This window comes from Fringilla coelebs (assembly GCF_963513975.1).
Source record: "Fringilla coelebs genome assembly, chromosome: 1".
Lineage (NCBI taxonomy): Eukaryota > Metazoa > Chordata > Aves > Passeriformes > Fringillidae > Fringilla > Fringilla coelebs.
In genome coordinates, this window is record NC_140028.1 from 71,906,899 (window position 1) to 71,926,153 (window position 19,255).

Genomic DNA, 19,255 nt, shown 5'->3' on the forward strand with positions numbered 1-19,255 from the left:
TATGCTTATCCCATTGTTTTGGAAAGGCATGAGACACCACTGGGCAACCTTTGGGTTAATTAAGTTTTTGCTGTGCAATTATAATTTTATTTCCTGAGAAATTGCATGAGAGTAATATAATGAGGAATTAGCTGTTACAGGCATAAGATCTTACTGAAATAACAAACAAATTACATGATCATCATGGTAAACTCTTTGGAATGGCCCTTCCTGTTCAGGTTCAGGGGGGTGGAAAGCAGTGGAAATCTATTAAAGCAGAATCAGCTAGGGGAAGAAGACAACCACTTCTACCACCTGTATTAATATACTGTCTAATTTTCAAATGTTTTTGCGAGGATGGTTGTTGTACACCTGGACCAGAGAACTTTCTTCATTTTGCCTGTTCAGATCTTTTGCATTTTTGTGATTACTTACAGGATCATGGAATTATTCTTGAATTTTAAAGAAGTGTATATGTGATACTGGTCTGTCCACCTTTGAGAGATCAAAACACCTTCAAGCACCAGATTCTGAGATTTGCTTTTTTCAAGAGGCTTTATGTTGTAATTCTGGTTTGGCTCTTGATTTTTTTAAACTCCCTATGCTTATCTCACTATATATGTGTGTGACAGTGAGGGTGGCCAACTCCATAATTTTTGAAGTGACTGCAAGTTAAGCCTTTTCATGTTGCAAAAATTCTCACACCCACCTCTACTGACTCCTTCCCAGCAATTAATTCTGCCAGAATGTTCTCCCCACATAGATTTGTGTTCATCCTTCAATCTTACCACTGCTGCTTTTTCAGAGTTTTTCACCCTCTCTCTCCCAAAACAGAGGGTGCGGTTGTAACTTTCCACTTCTCTTTTATGTGTTCCTCCTGCCCCAGAAAGCGCTTCAGGGGAAGGAAGAGTGAAAAACAAGCACCATCCATCCAGCCAGCTCAGAGGAACAGGGGGCAGGAAAGCTCAAGTCTCATCCCTTTTAAAAACCTGAGGAATCTAAGAGGTGCAAACATATGGACAGGGCTTTGGAGCTGTACGTGCTATTGGCTTCTCTGCATTGTTACACTTGTGGAGGAGGACCCATCTCTTCTTATTCTGGGTAGAAAAATCAGTTGCACAGAATTTACCTGTTAAATATAAATTAGCTCACAGTCCATGTACTTTTGGTCTATATCATCCTAGTTATCTGCCCTCTCTTCCACCTGATTAATGATCAGCCCTCTATTCTATGTCTCTCATTTATGACAATTTATGACCACTTATGTCAGTTCCAGTTTTTCACCTTTTGTAGTAGCATGGTAATCCCAAGTCCCTCTTGTTTCTAACATTACTCCTATCACCAGGAGACACCCTTGGGACATTCGGGCCCATTAGCATCTGTGTTGCTCTGTTCTCTTCCTCTCCTGGGAGCGTTTTGGCAGGCTCTATGAGTTTAAGGATGCGACAAAGCAACAACAGAGGCTGGAGGGTAGATCAGAGGGGGCAGAGACCGACTTAACCTGTGGGAGGGACATTCAGGGAAGCAATGGGCTGGGGATGCAGAACTGCCTGTAAATACTGTGCATGACAGATATGTAACTTTATTGTGTTGGATGTCCAGCATCTTTCCAATCCCTGCTTTGGTAGGAATTAAACAAATCCTTCGCAACATGGTAAGCTGGGGAAAAATGTGTCACGCTTCATTCTAACTTGAATGCTCGTTTTGACAAAAATGGACGTATGACTTCTAAAAAGGGGATTCCGCCTCCGGAAAAGGTACCCAGTGAAACAGTCCTGCAAGAACCCTCCGCCCGCGGGAGCAATTCCAAAGCAATCTCCAAATGTCTCTCCCTCCGGCGCCGGGCGGTGCTGCCACCCACCCCGGGGAAGGCAGCGGTGTCCCCGCGGGAGCCGGGCAGGGCCCGGGCCGCCGGGGGCGGGCCGGGAGCGGCACACGCCGCGCTCTCCGCCCCACGGCCGCCGTCGGGAGCGGCACCTGCGGCGGCACCGCGCCCCTCCGGGCGGAGAGGGCTCCCGGCCCCACGCAGGCGGAGGCCGGGGCAGGTGGCGCGACCCGGGGGCATCTCCCGGCGCCGGTGCGGAGGGGCGCGGGGCAGAGGCTGCTCCCACTGTCGCTCGCCAAGGCACCTCCCGCTGCCGCCACCGCCCCGGGGCGCTCACTCTGGGCGGGCGCCCGCTGCCCTCCCCGGCGAGGAGGAGCGCGCCTGCCGCCCCCGCCTCCGGGGGAGCCGGGCAAGGCATGTGCGTGCGGGGTGGCGCCTTCCGGAGGCGCACCAAGCCCCGGGCGGGCTGCGCGGCGGCCGCGGCATCCCGGCGCACCGTGCCCATGCCGCCGCCGCGGCTCCTCCTCTCCGCCTCCCGCGCGGGAGCGCGCCCCGCTCCACTCCCCGGCTGCCTCCTGCGGCAGCGGCGGCGGCGGCGGCTCTGAGGGAGTTGCGCGGGCTCTGCCCGATGTGGCAAGAAGCGATGATGATGAGGAGGAGACGCCGCTACCTGCTAGAGCGGGCAGAGCAGGGGGGCGGCGGCTGCGGGGCGAGCGGCGAACAGTCCCGCTCCCGGGACTGGCTCTACGAGTCCTACTACTGCATGAGCCAGCAGCACCCGCTCATCGTCTTCCTGCTCCTCATCGTGATGGGCGCCTGCCTAGCTCTGCTCGCCGTCTTCTTCGCCTCCGGGCTGGTAAGAGACGCCCTCCCGGTCCGGGACCCGCTCCATCCCCGGGTTCCCGGGCATCCCCGCTGCCGCCGCCGGGCATCGCCTCTCCGGTCGCCCCGCTGGCATCGCGGTACCCGGCGCTCTCAGCCGAGGCGGACGGGACGGGGTGGCCGAGAGCCGGTGCTGCAGCTCCTGCGGCGGAAAGTTGGTGGCGGGAGGCGCCGAGGTGGCGGCGGGGGCCGGGGAGCCCCCGCCCGAACTTTGCTGCCCGGTATTCAGAGGCGACGCTGGAGCAGCGGCCGCGGGGCTGATGGAGCGAAAACTGAGTCAACAAGCGCATCGAGTTTAATTCACTTAATTCCTTGGCTCCGCTCTCTTCCAACTGGCGGCTTGGCCGTGGTGGCCTTTGTAGCGGCAGGGTTTTAATCGCCGCACAAAAATGCGGTCGGTACCTGTATCTGAAGTAATATTTTTAGTGCAAGTAAGCAGGGGCTGTGCCCCTCCTTGTGCTAGCCCCTTCCATCCCCTATGATATCATTTTCTAGCGTCTGACCCATTTTCTCAAGAAAGCTTTTGGGACGGCGCAGCCTTCGTTTTTAAGGAAGGTGAAGTTTGGTTGGTCGGGTGTCTTTACTGCGTGCTCAGTGTGGGGTTTCCAGGCTTTAGGAAGAAGAATGTGTCACAGCAGCAGGTGACAGTCGGTATCAGTTTATCTCCCCTGAAATGGGTGGCGTTTTGCCCTTGCAAAGGAAAAGCTGCAGAGGGCAGTAAAAATCTTGGTCCTTTACAGAGTTTTCCTGCTGTTAATGATTAGAGGCAGGCTGTTAGCATTACTGTATACTTCTGAAGTAAATGGGTGTTTGTGTGGTCTCAGACTCTTCCCCTCCCTTAGGAAAAAAAAAAAACCAAAGAATTTTTTTATGGTCTTCTGGAAAGCTGAATGTTTATTGAATTGAGCTAGTTGTCTCTAAAGGCAAGGATGAGCAGGTCGGTATAATCTAATGGATTCTCCTAGAGGCACTGCAGCTAGTGTTTGCTTATCCTGCTTTCTTGCTTGACCAAACTTTTGCCTTAAAACCTGAAGGAACTGCCTGCAGGATTAGCTAAGCTTTGAGTCAATCAGTGGTTTATTTCCTTTCCATGTTTGTATTAGTTGTATTTTAAGCTTTTTGTTCAACCATTCCTACTAAATAGAAAACAATTGTAAAAGTGAGGCCAGTAATGGTGATGCTTCATAATTCAGTTAATGTCCAAAGGTTTAAATTTTGGAGCTCTGTGTGGAAAATACAGGTTTTTACCCCTTATCTGTTTTTAGTATGTTAATGTGGGTGCCTGTCCACCAGGGCTGAAGGGACTGTTGGAAGGTGGAATTGGAAGTCTGTCGGGCAGAGCTAACTGTGGATATGGACACTGTACTTGCCCACAGTCAAGGTGACAGAATTCAGGCTGGACAGTGTTTAGTACCAAATTTTGTACTTTTCAGCTGTGGTAGGGTCTGCAGTTTGTTTACAAGTTGCATGTGGTTATTTTGGTAATTTCATCTCTTGAGGTAAATCTTTTGCAGTAATGAAGGTGACATAAAACTGGACCCAGATGGAAGGAGTGCTGAAAGTTAGGGAAACAAAACTGTGAGCTGCCTGAATCTTGCCAGGCGTTACTTCTTCAGAAAGAGTGGCTTTAATAGTTCAGTCTGCATTTGGAATTCCAGACATACCGGAAGAGGGAAAAAAAGTGCTTTTAAAACCGTTTTCCTGAGCCTTTATCTTCCTCTAGCTAACAACTGGATGGGTGAGTGGAGAAAGAGGTGGGCTTCATCCAAGTTTCCAGTCGACAGATGAAAGTGACTTCAGGCAGAGAGAAAGCTTGCCTATATGGACTTCCAGCCACAGGATGCTGGACAAAATCCTTTGGAACCCTGCCCAGAATTTCACCTAAAAGCACTTTATTATAGTCTAGTTTCTGGTTGCATTTGTGATTAAAGTATTCCTGAAGGTTTAGCATTGTTTATCCTGCTTCTGAATGAATGATACATTTTTTATAGACCTGTGGACTTTTAGTCATTTTTTTTGTGCCTGATGATGTAAAAGGGACATGTGGTTAGGAGTGTCTGAGCCACGAAATCTGGTATTGATATCCTTATCTTTCACCTTGCACAACTTGTACAGGTGTGATTGTTTTGACAGAAGACCTAATTTTGTAGAAAAGGCCCAGTGGAAGTGAAGTGGGATAATTCTGTGTAGATCTGTGCTATGCATCTAAAGTTAAGGGAAATATTTCTTAACAGTTGTTTCCTTTAGATTTTGTACAAAGCAATTAAGAGTCACTGAAAATTACTTAAGCTTGTTGTGGAGAAAAAACTCCAAAATGACTTGCTATAACACTCAGTTTGGATTTCTTGCTTGTGCTTCATAGAACAGCTTAGAACATGGAACGAGGGATTGGACATTGTTAGGATGGATATTCATGAAGTATGAACCATTTTCATGTTCTAGGCTGTCTTAAAAAAAAAATTGGAAACCAGTGGAAGTGGTTTCCTTTTATTTTAATGTTTTATTTGGTTGTTAAAATATATCGCTGCGGTGTCTGAGTTGCCTTTTTTTTGTGTTTTTTCATGTGGCAAAGTATTCTTAAGTGTTCCCAAACAAAGCCAGCCACACAGGGGATGTATTTTACTTACTCAGCTCTTTCAACCTGTCAGAATACAAGCTATAGCCTTCCTGATTTCAGATGAAAAATTTATGAAAGCTGTTGCAAAATTACAGTAAACAAGATTACTTACAAAGTGTGCCTGGAAATCAGATTACTTTTCTTTCAGACAATGTACTGCTATTATTACTGAGAGAGGTTTCTTGGGAGATTTTGCTTTTGTTTCAGAGAACTATTGTGATTTTGACCTTTGGAATTAAGCACTCTATCTCCTCAAACACTAGATATAAAACTCGAGTCAGCTTGAATGATGACCATTCACAGCTTGTAATTTTAAATAATGTAGTGATAGTATCAACCTCTGAATTTCCTGTGTCAGAGTATCCTCTGTATTCCTCTACCTGGCGTGAACTGCAAGCTGGCAAAATGAGATCAGTCATCCATGTTTAGCTGCTGCTTTAATCGATAGAGAGTAAATTATTTTCCCAAACCTGCGAAAACCTTTCAAGACTTAAAAATGCCAGAGGTCAGCTTCATTTTCTCTCTGACTATTGTGTTCTTTCAGTGTAATATGTTTGAAAAACTCATTATTCGCCCATCTCTCCCTTTTTAGTACCGAAAGCTTATGGCCATTTTTAGTGGTATCTAGAAGAGTTTTGTCTCTGGTAGGAGCATGTCTCTTATAACTACAGTTTGCAGGAGATTGAGAAGAAGAGCCATTTTAAAATTCATAGTGTAAAATGTGAGAGTACCTGAAATATCTGAAATTATGATTAATTTCTTACACGATTAAACAAAAACCCTGAAGACAGGAGTGATGCCCAAATTGCCCAGTTTATTGGAAGGCCATAGCTTTCCTTTTTCCATGCATTTTACTAGACTGAAAAAGTGCCAATAAGAACCTACCCTTCAGGGATATCAAAATCTTTTAGCGCTTGTGTTGGAAGTAGGGGAAGATTTAAACCTCTAGTGATCTTCTCTCTGTTCCTTTTCTGAAAACTTACAGTTCCCCAGTCTACTCCCAGATACACATGTTTTCTTTTAGGCTGGCTGGCCTGTTCCCCTTGGTGTTAGCATTCGCTGCAGCCCTTATCCCCCTGCCGAATTCTCGCTGCCACGTGTGACCTTGTCAAGCTCTTCAGATGTGGTTGCTGGTGTGTAGGCTCTGGTGTGTTGGTGTGTGTTTCTTGAGGGTGCCACTGGGGCATGTGTTGAGCAAAAAGTGCTTCTGCAACGGGGCACGGTGTTGCCTTCCCTCTTGCAAAGCACTCTGAGATTGTTCTGGGTCAGCCACCTAAGGGCTGGCTGTGGAGCAGAGGTATTAGCTGCCCCCTCAACCACTTCTTTGAAGTTCCTGAAAAGCTCAGGATCATGCTGGTAGGCTCAGTTTAGATTGGTGAACCTTTTTATGGATTTATAAATTCAAGAAACTAAAAGTTGGTTGCACATCTATTTTACTGACATAACCAAATACCTTCTGTAGCGAAAAGGGGAGCAGTCAATGGTTCTTAAAGAGGGAATACCATTAACTAGATGGATGAACCTGCAGCATGGCAGATATATATTCTGCAGGATTTGGTTTTCTGGCATCAGACTGACTGAGCTTACCATCAGCTGATCCTGCATGGAAGAAGAAGTAGTTGCCTCATTCTGAAGGAGTATGTGAAAACTTTCTGGCTGCCAACGTGGTTGGCAGAGAGCTGTTTCTGTGCGAGGAGAAGATCAGGAGAGTCGTGTAAGCCTCTTGGGGTTTGAACTGAGGTGTGCCATTTCTTCCCTCTAATTGGTGTTATTCCTGAAATAAATTCTTGCTGTTTCTGGTAAAAGCTGGACATCAGCCAAGCCCTTCCAGATTTCCTTGATCAGAATCTCATCTTGAAATGAAGAGGGAAAAGTCTTCCACATCCATGTGGAAAGAGTAGTTTTAGCATGTTTCATCATTCTCTACAAGCATCTGATGGGTACCTCTGGTATTGTTCTAATCTCATCAGTTTCACTCTGAAAAATCCATCCATCCACACCAAAAGGTCACCACACTGACGATGTGATTTTGTATCTGTATTCCTGAGATGCTCTGTTATAACCTAATTGCATGGAATAATACAGGCATACCATAAGACCATTTGTACTCTCAATTTTAGGATATCTTTTAAGATCAACCCTATGTAATTTACAGCTTTTTTTAGTTTAAGAGCACCAACTGTTTTCCCAAAGCCCGAGAATACCCAAGGTCTGAAAACGTTCCTTGGAACCCTTGCAGGCTGAAAGTAAGCCAAAGCATCTGTTAACGGTGTTTTCAAACTCCGATATATTCATTCCCCCAAGAAGAAAGCTAAATCACAGCAAAAGTAATGAAGTAAGAAAATCCTCACTAATTGAAGGACAAGCAGAGGTTTTTTTGCATGCTTGATGCTATGGTTGTTGTGCTCAGGTGATATCCTACCTCTCCTTAAACTCTTTCTACCATACTACTGCTACTACCAACATGAGAAGGAATTCAAAATAAACATCAGTGTATTTATAATGCCTTTTCTTTCCACAGTTCCAGTTATAATTGACTGTACAGTTCTGCTTTCAAGTTGCCTATTAAAATGTTCCTATTAAAATGAGGAAACCCCATTTTTCTAATTCTTTTTTTCTTGTCTCTAGACATCATATAGCAGGATATTCTTCTAGCTATAGTTGCTGGTTACTTGATACAGTCTTAGGATATTGCTCTCCCTGCCAGATGTTCCTTCTGATGTTCTCTGAGAGTGACTTTTTAAAGGCATATTATCTCTTTGGTTAGGCAGGAAAGGTTGCTGTATCTTCCTGTCTGAAGCAGGGATTGCCTGGCTTTCTGTCTGGTTTCAGTCCTCAGTACTGCATCAGTCTGGGCTGCTACTTCTTTCATTTGCTAATGACACTCGCAGTACATCTGTGGTTACTTTTATTGCTGCTGGGAGCTTGTCTCATTTGCCAGTCCCTAACAAGTCTGGAAACAGTGCCATCAAGTTAATGAGGTGCTGGTGGCAACCTCACTTTGCATGCCTCTGTTTCATCTTTCATATTGAAAAACCTAAATTCTGAATAAGAATTGGATAAAACTCTGAGTATGGCAATATTGGAAAATTGCTTAGCCTTTAATTGTAATCTTAATAAATTGAAGTTTTATTAATACCTTGGCAATAGAAAACTTATTTAATGCCACAAATTGTGACTCAAAATGGTGGATCCACAAGTGCTAATCATTGCTGCAGCTGACAGACATGATAAATAACATTCTGACTAGAGCTGTTTACTGGTGTGCAGTGGGAATAAGACAGATGATGGATTGGGCTCTGATTATCTGCTGTCTTTATCAGCCTCAAGCCAGGTGTGCGGATTCACAAATCCTGTACTGGCAACTTCATAGTGGATCTGCCATGGACTTGTGAATACCTGCCTGCCTGTCTTCCTTAAATTTTTATAAATTGGTTTCAAGTTCCTTGTTGTGGACAGATATATCCAACCCATTTGTTGGCTCCTACAAAACAGTGAATATATTTCTTTGAGCCTTCAAGGGCTCTTCTAGATTAAGGACTTTAGCCAGAGACCACGGTTCCTGTGTTTACACTGTGATTAAGAAAACTTCTTGTTTTAACAGTAGTGGTCACTGGAGCCTTCCAGGCTGCTCCATGCACGACTCCAAAGTGATGGACACTGCACACAGACAGATGTGCTTGGCAAATCTCTTGAGCAGCTGGGTGTGCTGGGGAACAAAGTGCAGCTGAACACCTGTAGTGTTTGATTCTGTGCCTACCTCCCCAGTCACAGCGGAGCTGTGATCCCAAATAAATTATGTGCTGCCATAGTAGCTTCTGCATATTTCAAAAAGAATTGAATCAGCTCAAGCCACATTGATAGGTGATGATGAGAAGATACCAACAGATTAAACTTCTGTTTTGGGGGATCTGGATCCAAAATTAAGTGAATTGGCACAGTTCTGCCCTTTTCCCCCTGACTTTTTATTTCTTTGATCATCAAACCTGATGAAAAAACCTAAAACTCAAAACAGCTCAATACATTTTCTTTTCCATATCTTTACTTTTTATATCTTGAATAAACAACCTTCAGACCCTGACCCTGATTCGGGTGATGCTGAAAATTGAAGGGGCTATTGCACCATCTGTATGGAGGAGTGTGAGGCTGTGTCTGCACTTACCCTTCCAGTTGTCTGTTTTACCAACCTGTACAGAAACATTTTCTTAATCTCTTCTCTAAACAGAACTCTTGTTTTTAGTGGTGCACATATGATATAAAAGCCCCTTGCTATTTCTGGTGTGACCCTATTCCAGGCTTGGGTCTGGGAGAGGAAATGACCACAAATGATGACGTGTTAGTCTGAACATTTTCTTCTTTCACCATCCACGGTTCTAGCTTTGAAGGTTTTCTTTCCTGGAAGGTGTGCTCCAGAGTGCAGGAGCAATGGTTTCTGGTTGCATACACCACACACCAGCTGGGATGAGAGGTGCTCTAGCCCCCCTGTGTGTTTCCCAAATAGCTTCTCAGAGCTGCTCAGTAAGGTTTGCAAAAGTAGTTAGAACTTACTTTTTTCCACGTGCTTCCCACAGCTCAGTTGCGTGCTGTGGGACCTTTTAAAGACTCTAAATGCTATGGCTGACACAGTGTATCATCTGCTCACTGACTGGGTAAATGGGATTGCTACCCTTTGATTCTAGGCAAAATTTCCATGTCCCTTTCTCCAACTTGCTAGTACTTTGCTCAGTCTGGCAGGATAATCCTAGGATGACTGGATTCCCCCCAGCTCCCTTTCCAGCAACACTGATTTCAGGCTGAGGACTTGGACACATTACTTCCTCTGAGAGAAGTGTTAGGAAAACAGATGCTCTTTGAACTTGGCTCAGCACCTGCTTGGTAGTGCTCCTGTTCCTATAGAATTGTTTAGGTTGGAAAGGATCCTTAAAGTCATCAAATCCGGTCATTAATCCAGTACTGCCAGGTCCACCATTAAGCCATGTCCCTAACTGACACATCTACATGTGTTTTAAATACCTCCAGGAATGGTGACTTCAGCACTTCCCTGGGTAGCCTGTTCACCCTTTTGGTGAAGAGATTTTTCCTAATACGCAATCCAAACCTCCCCTGGGGCAATTTGAGGCCGTTTTCTCTTTTCCTATTTTTTGTTATTGGGTGAAAGAGACCAGGACCCACCTTGCTCTGCCTTTCAGTTAAAAACAATTTACCAGATTGGTTTTACTTTCTTACCTGTGTTTTAATGAAATAGGGTAACAGTACTTATGAAAAAGCCCTAAACTAACACAAAAATGCCTGTATTTGCAGAATCTGTTTTGCTCTATTTCTTATGATTTAGTGTCAAGTTTTACTCCTGAAGTGTTATTTGGCAGTTATATTTTAAATATAAATTAACATGTTTGTAACCTTTTGAAATTTGAAATTTTATCATCATAGAAATAATAGCCATTGCAGAATGTGGTCCTGATCATGGAGTCAAAACTGAAATAAGAAATATTTTAGGTTTGAAGTCAGTTGAACTGAGAAACATATGAGAGTGTGGAAAGCATCCTTAGGGGAGTAAACTTTAAGAACATTGTTGTGATAGTAATAACGGTGTTTAGTACGTAATTGCACAACCTTAGGAAACACTTCAAAAGTAATTACAAAATGACAGTAGTGCCTTTCAATATTAAAGCTGTTTTTCATGCCACCCTATTATCCCTCTTCATTAAATCTTAGGAATATTTTTGCAAAATGTATTTTCAAAAGACCCATTAGAGAGAGGAGCCTAAGTGTACCTTTTTCTTCGTTGAACAGACCCTTAAAATGAGCAGTTTCCTTATGTGCTGAAGCTCATGTGCTCCCTGGTTCAAATTTTGTCATTCTTACTTTTAAGTGAGTTGCATCTTGACATTTTTTCTTGATTACAGCCAGATTCTCAGGTTATTATGTCAGGAGGAAAATGGTGAGGGAAAGCCACCTTTTAGCTTCGATTTAAAAGTGACAGCCAAAATATGTAACTGTCATCATTAAATAGCTCAGAGAGTCAGATGAGTACTTTTGACTTCTAAAAATCTAAATGAGTATTTCAGACTTCCATGAATCTATATGGGTACCAGAAAGGCCATAATTTCACTTTTAATACATGTTGCATTGCAGTCAATCTGAAAAATATGTCTTTGAGTCTTGTGAAGTATTGTATTAACCATAATGTTTAGGTGATGGAGCTTTTTCAACGACATGTTTTGAATATATTTAACTAAAAATATATGTTCTTCCTAAGTGTTTTACTCAATTTATCTTCCACATATTGTGATCTGTATAAATAGTAGTTGCATTTATTAGAGAGTTTCTTTAAAAGTGTTTTTATAATATAAGGAAGGATTTTGAGAATGTCTGAAAAGCAAGCTAAACTGACTTATTAACCCACCTTTCTTTTGAGAGGAAGTCAGAACCAATGCATGTAGAATAAAGTATGCAAGAAAAATATTTTGATCACTGTATTTACATTAAAAATTAATAAATGATGTGAGTAGGTTCTAATTACCTCTGGAGCCTGAAATAATTAGTTTCATCAAAGTACAGATTTGTGCTCACTCTTCTGCTTGCTGTATCCCCCGTCTTCTGAAGGGGACACTTCAGGGAGCAGGATGTAATTAGCTGTCCTTGCTCTCTGGGACATGGTTTATCTTCTGTGGCTGCCAGCTACTGCCATTGAGTGGGACAGTTTTAGAAGTGCACCCAGCTGAGTGTTGTAGCCACTAGTAATTGGGTTTAACCACCACAGTTTTCTTATGCTCTTACATGTTTTAAAGTAAAGCTTTTGATAATTGCCAGCCTAAGAGAAGGTTGAGATGCTGCTGGATGGCCAAAAGGCATGGCAGTCCTGTTCATATTCCCAGACCCTGTTCCTGGGCCCTCTGAACCCCAGCTTATTAAATACATGGTTGTATGCACTGGCAGATTTTATCTGACGTGTGGTTAACCATTGATTTTCCAAATCAATGGAAAATAAACCAAGGGAGAGAAAACTGCTGATATGGCGAATGAGGATGTGTAAAAAAACCACTCACTGTTCAGGTTGAGTGCATGGTGTTTGCATGGGGCATATTTTTAAACATAAAATACACAGGCCCACACATCCTATGTTTTTGGCAGGGATAGGTGTCTGTTCTCTATTCCGTGGCAAATGATACAGTAGGAATGGTCAGGAGCTCGTGGGATTCTGCCTACACCTTTGCAAGCAGATAGTTCCAGTGGAGGTTGTTTCTTTTGGCCTGAGATGGACGCTACCTTTAAACATCAGAAGAGCTGGATTAAAGGGCAGTTGTGCTCACTCACTCCATGCAGAGAAGAGAAACCTTAAAACCAAGTGTTGCTCCTTCAGAATCTAGCCACTGTGTTGCAGCTTTGACTATTCTTGAAAACGATCTTTTCTTTCTTTTCATTCATTTGGAAATGGTGACTGCTGAACCAGAATTATGGTGTTCATCGTGCACTGAGGTGGCATTGTCATGTTCTCTCTTCTTTATTCTATTTTCCTGTGTTCTGCATTTCAGGTTGTTTTTTGACTGCTGCTGAGCACCTAAGTGATGTTTTCATGGGTCTAGTTATGATAAACACCAAATATCTCTAAGTATTAGTAGCCAAGGTGCATCTCTGCTGAAATTCATCTGCCATTTTCTTGCTCTGTAGTGACTCTAATGAGGTCCTTTTGTGCTTCTTCATAGCTGACCCTCATCTTTGCCAAACTTTCCCAAACTCTTTATGGATATTTTGAACGCATGCCCTAGGATTCCTGAGGACTTTGGTGCCTTTGTTTGGTACAGTTTTTCCTGGTTGAGGCCAGATGTGCTGGTACTTCCCTTTGTTTTTGAGAGGGATCCCAGGAGAGACTGGCATTACATCACATGCCTGTCTTTGGATACTGTGGAACTTTGGGGTGCAGGTTACATGCTACTGCAGTTCTAGCTCTTTTTCTTTGAGTCTTATTGGCCCTTTCTGATAAATCCTGACTGCTTGTGGTGATTTTTTTTTTTACATTTCATGTTTCTGTTTTTGTCTGTATTGCCTTACACTAATACTTAATTTTGAGACATACTTTCTGGTTTATTCCCTCTGCATAGATTATTTTGGAATGAGAATTACCCCACAATGAGCACAGAAAAAAACAAAACCAAACCAAAACCAAGCAACCCAAATGCTTTCTGCTACAGTCTGTTCTTCTCTAGTTGTTCTTTTTAATACCTGCATAATCTGTTTGTTTGGAAGTTCTTTAGCAGGCTGCCATGACTCCTGATTGTGTTTCAAAAAGAATTTACTATTTATTTGTATGCTCTTAAAAATAATTTCTCACGCAAGTTCTTTTCTTCAAGGCCTGCATTATTGAGTCTTTATATTAATTAAGCCTTTATATTAAATCCTTTTTCATTATCCCCTTTCAGGTTGTTGTGTTGTTTTTTTGTGTTTGGTTGTTTTTCCTCTACAGAAGAAAAATTTAGAAGCTTCCTCACTTGGATGTTGAGATGTTCTGCTTGTATTTTGGTCTTTCTCAAGTTGTTAAGGGGAATTGATTAGCTTTTGCCCTGTGCCTCTGAGTTTTATAGTGTCTTCAGGCTACCTACAAAGATTTCAATCTGTAAGCTTATAGCTCCCCCTTTCAATTTTAGTGTTTGGGTTTTGTTTTTCATTTGTTTTCCTGACAAGATTTGTCATTTTTTTAAAGCCCCTCAATAGCATTTTTTTGTGGACCATGTTCTTTCCATTTCTTGAGATCAGACTGATCTCAAGATTTTTTTTATTTGTATGGGTGGATTTTTTTGTCTGTGTACTTGTTTGTTTTGTTTTTCAGCAGTGCATGAGACACAGACTGTGGTCTCAGCTTCCATCTGCTGTTGTGATGCTTAGCAAGTCCATCTGGGAGTCACTGAAGTACCCCTGGATCTGCTGTGTTTTCTTCTTTGACAGCCTTCCTTATATCTGCATGATAACCAGTCCTCTAAGTAATTTATTTTTATGAGGCTTTGCTGTTCAGTCTCTTTTTTTTGGCTCATAGCCACTTTATACTATTTGTTAATTCTCTTAGACTGTTAATACTGGCCTTTCTTCAGTCCCTGGTGAACACTATGGCTTTCAGTCTTTCTCTCCTTTTTTATTATTCTGCTGATGATTTTTCACACCGAGTTTTCAGTAAGACTATTGTGTAAATAATGCTTCAACAACAGGCATTTTCCTTCTTCCATCGAGCTTCCTAGGCTTGTAGAGAAGAGTGTATCCTTTCATATGGTGTCATATTGCTCTGCCAGATTTTAAAAAGAGAGTCTGTTCTGCCTTTCCTTTACTGAAACCTTCTTAGCTGAGTTAAATCAACCTCTGTCCTTTCATTTAGTTGAGACTCACTGGTCTCCCTGACATTACTGCTTCTCTTAAACCATGTACTCTGTTTCTGTGACAATCAATGTATAACATTCAATTTGAATGTTTTCCTATGATGTTGGAAGTGCCACCAAAATCATTCTTATCTTTTCTTTGTTAAGATCAGTTGCCTTCTGGAGACAAAATCCCTATTTCCCAAATACCCCGGTTTCTTTGATTTCCCTTTTAAGCACATTTTCTTAGCTGATTATTGAAAGTTTGCTTGCCAACCAGTTGGAGTTTTTTTTGGTTGGTTGTTTTGTTTTGGTTGGTTTTTTTGGGGGGTCATTTCTGGGAATGGTACAATGTTCTCTGCTTTCTTCACTAGCAACAAATATTTTATCTCCAGAAGTTTTCTTCCAACTTCTTATGTTACTGTTATTTGCACAGCATCCACAGCACCTCCGAAGAGCCTTTCCAAAGCCTCTGTGGGGTCTGATATTTTTTGCATTAAACAGAGAAATCTGATCTCAGGTATGACTTTGTGTTCCTGGTAGTTATTGCTACAACACTGAAGCAGGTGAGGTTCACTTACAGCTATCAGGCAAACTTGGAAAAATCTGGATGCCATCATTTTCTACTGACTGTTTGAGAAGATAAATAATATCTATATGTGACTGGACTTATTAAAAAAAACCCCACCACTGGCCAAAAGTGCTTGGCTTGGTAGTCAGGCATGTGTGTGGTCAGACGGGTGTTGGCAGGACGTGCAGGGTTGGTCGCTGTTTGGTCACTGTTGGTCCTCTGTGCTCACAAGGACCTTGCCTGTAATGCCAGAGAACAGTTCTTGTTGGATTGCAGCAGAAGGGCTGCCCTGTTGCAAAACTGAACACTTCTTTTATGGGGAACAACACATTTACAGCACATATGGTTCATGGCTTTCAAGCCTAGGGAAATGCTTCAGGTGGCCAGAATGTCATCTGAAGGGGTTGGATGAAATCTTGCTGTTCCAATTATATTCCCATGTGAATGCAGAATGGTGCAGAATGGGGCCATGGATGCAGAACTGCTTCTCGTGGTTACATACAGCATCACACAGCAGCTGGGCAGCTGTGATGGCACAGGATCCCTGTGATGTGCACATGGCTGGACTGAGATTCATCTAGTGTGGAGTCAGAGATCTCTGTGCACTAACAGCAAGTGTAGACTGCACATAGGACTCATTAATAGACAGAACTGAATTTCTCAAGACAACAGACATCATGAAACAGCTGGATTTGGGCCTGATGCTGTTATCATTGATCTGCTGAGCCAGACGGGGAATGTCGAATCAAAGAGAAAAAAAATCAGACATGCAGTTGCATAGGGCCTTAGTGAAAATAAAAAGCTTCATTGACACAAACTTCAGGAGAGTTTGATTAAAAGTTACAGGTCAGTTAATTTTCTGCTAATGTCTTCGAATACACTGCACAAAACTCAATGGAAGAGTAAAAAAAAAAAAAAGAACCAAAAAAACCCCCAAACTCACATAAAAAAGCTTCTTACCAGGCAGCTAAGCAAGAATAACAAGCAAAGTTTTATGTTATGAAAGATAAATGCTGGGCACAAAAGGCAGAGGAGTCTTTCTGAGTTGTGGATCCAGAAAACATTGTGTGGTATTGGAAATAGCATCTGGCTTTAAAGACACTGCACAGTTTCTGACGTGGAGATGGACTAATACTAATGGAATTGATGGAAAAGAAACCTTGGACTGCTGACAAAAAAATTTTCAGTTGTTGTCCTAAATGATGAAATCCTAGATGAAACTGTACAGCTACTTGGCCAGGAGCAGGGTACGGCACCTCTTAATAAAATGGAGATTTTTCCAGCTGTCTAGCAGATGGCACACAGTGTAGTCAGCCATAAGCAAATTCAATAAAATATAAAACCATAGGAGAAGGGTCACAAGTAGCCAGAAGAATTTTGCAGATTTTGTTAAGAAATATTTTTTGTGATATTAGAGAATTTAAATGCTGTCCAGTTTTACAAAGAGAAGGGAGATTATGTCTTCTAAAAATTGTTGTCTCAAGTCCTGGAAAAGGTTTTAGAGGAAAAATGGGCAGTTTTTGCTGCAGAGATAACTCAACAGATTCTTTCAGTCAGTCCTTTTAAAGGAAGATGCTTGATTGAGAGGTCAGCAAACTGGTAATCCTTGAGCCCTGGAACATTTCTGCTAGTACTCAACATTTTTGAAAATAGCTGCATGAAATTGAAGATACTGAAAATTGAATAGATGTATGAAACAAAAAAGTAAATCAATGTCTGAAGAACATTAATCATTTGGTTTTATATTTACATTTAGAGCATGTTTCATTGATCTCAGCAAAAAGGGATTTTAGCAGGAGTTTAATGTAGTAAATGGTTTGAGTTAATTCAAAGCATGTGAAATTTCAGATCCCAGCAGGAGTCCTCTGTATATAGACTACTGGTGAATTCCATTAAACAGAAAGAATAAAGAATAAAGTGTCAAAAGAATGAGGGACCATGTGAAAAGATTTTATGCTAAAACTGGCATTTTGACTGCTTAGTTGTTCATTTTTATGGATTATTTCATCTGACTCTGTTTTTATATGTGACAGTGAAGTGCTCTACAGCAGCTTCACTGTTTAAAATTAAACTGAGGGCATGACATTATCTGAGAAAGATCAGGATGTAGATTGAGAGAAGGTTGTGGGTTTTGGAAAGATGATTGAAAGTGACTTTGGATCTTACTGGTGATAACAAGATTATCACACTTTGGAAGAATTTGTGGGGGTTGAAAAATTTCTAACAGTAGACTTTTTAATTTCTTCAGTAATTAAAAGACAGCAAGACAGAAAACACTCAGGGAGACAGAACTGTCAGGTAAGATCCATCTATTGCAGGCTTAGCCATTATGTTCAGAAGTGTCATGCTGATATTTTAATTCCATTACCTCTGGTGTATTTTAATTTCTGAGACTAGCAGAAAAAAAAACCCTAAGTGTTTGGGTTTGGTTTTTTTTCTTCTCCCCCCCCACCTCTTTGGGAAGTGGTTAAGGTAACAGAGCAGCTAACCTTTAGGATTTTGCCACACCCAACTTGCAGCACACTGACAATTGCAAGTATTGATTGGGAGGCTGCAAGTTCTAAATGTCCTGCTCTTAAAGTTACAATTCTATAGAGATATAGTTCCTCTGAGGTAATGGGAAAATATTGTTCAAAGTAGTTTCCAAAATAAACCTCTGCTGTACAGGGCCTGCTTTTCTTGAGCTGACATTAGTTTGTATTTTAAAGGCAGGATTGGGAAAATCCCCTCGTAGACATTTGTATCTGTAAAAGATACAAATTATAATGAAGTTTTATTTTCTCATATATTTTATAAGTTGCCTAATGTGTCTTTAAATTTCAGTTTTACTTCAGAATTTGTACAGGGTGTGGTGTGATGAGAGCAGAAGGATGTTTTCCTGTATCAGCTCGAGGAGGTCACCTGTGCTCAGGAGCTGATACTATGTGGTCTATTTTTTTTTTTCTTTGCATACATTTAAATCAAAATATATATTTGTGTAGTAGGCAACCTCAGAAGGAGAGAAAGCAGAAGTAAAATTTTAGATATAGTGATCAAAATAGTTCAGCTAAGTGTTGAGATCAGTGTATGCATAAAAAAGGAAATTGAGTAGCTGTTAATTTGGAGCAAGCATTTTGATGGATTGGTCTAATTACAGAATACATATAAATATATGTAGCTGCATGAGCACACGTGTGCTCTAAACAGACATCTAAATATTGTTGATCTGTTATGAAGCCAAATCCTCCCAGAAATTACAGTATTTTTATGGCTTTTTTACTGGTGTGGAGGAGCATGCAGTTGAAGTGCATCTGGATTTTCTCACTAGCATCTTTGTAGCATGATCCTTATCGCTGAAATGCCAATTTTCCATCATTTAAATATGTGGTTTTCCACAGTCTGGGCTGACTCCAGGAGTTTGTGGTTTCCTTTGGTGCTGTGACTTGGGCTGTGTGACAGATGGTGCAAGGAAGTTGATGTTGTCCTGTTGCCTGTGACACCTGTCTCTTGCAACAAGAGTTTGGCAATCCACCTGGTGGAAGTTGAATGCTTTTGGTGTTAACTGAGCTGACATTGGTTGTGCCACTTACTCAATCAATTAAGTGAAACAAATCTCTGAGATGGGACTGATCAAAAATCACAACAGTTAGATACATAAATCAGTAGTTTTTCCTACTAGTAAGTAGGTTTTATATTTTTACTCTTACTGTGCAGCTCTGTACTCTTGCAGCTACTTACCCCTATGCCTAACTTTGAGGCCATAATTTTGTTTTCAGTGTGACTACCCAAGAGCTTAAAAGCCTTTGAGTATGTATTTGATATTTGGAAGCTTAGTGTTTGCATTTCAGGGTTAGCATCACCACTTAAAATTTCCTGACACTTCTTTTACTTGTACTGTGATTGTCAGTGTTGCAGTAAAAATTGCTTAAATGTGTGACTTGATAAATTTAAAAGGGAATTAAAAATAAGAAAAGTTGAGAGATGAACTGACTTTTTCCAGGCAGGGCAGGGTATATTGTGGCATTTCCCATGGCTTCAGCCTGCCAGGGTGGTGGGTG

At 41.9% G+C, this 19,255-nt stretch overlaps 1 protein-coding gene across 1 annotated transcript in view; it reads left to right on the forward strand.

The window, feature by feature from the left end:
• Positions 1-2,432: 2,432 nt before the first annotated feature.
• ADCY2 (adenylate cyclase 2) overlaps positions 2,433-19,255 on the forward strand; it is a gene marked incomplete at its 5' end in the record, with an annotated part of 204,281 nt that continues 187,458 nt past the window's right edge. The window contains one exon of the mRNA XM_084212764.1: positions 2,433-2,660. Coding sequence (XP_084068890.1) covers positions 2,433-2,660 — 228 coding nt within the window. The remainder of the gene's footprint in view (positions 2,661-19,255) is intronic.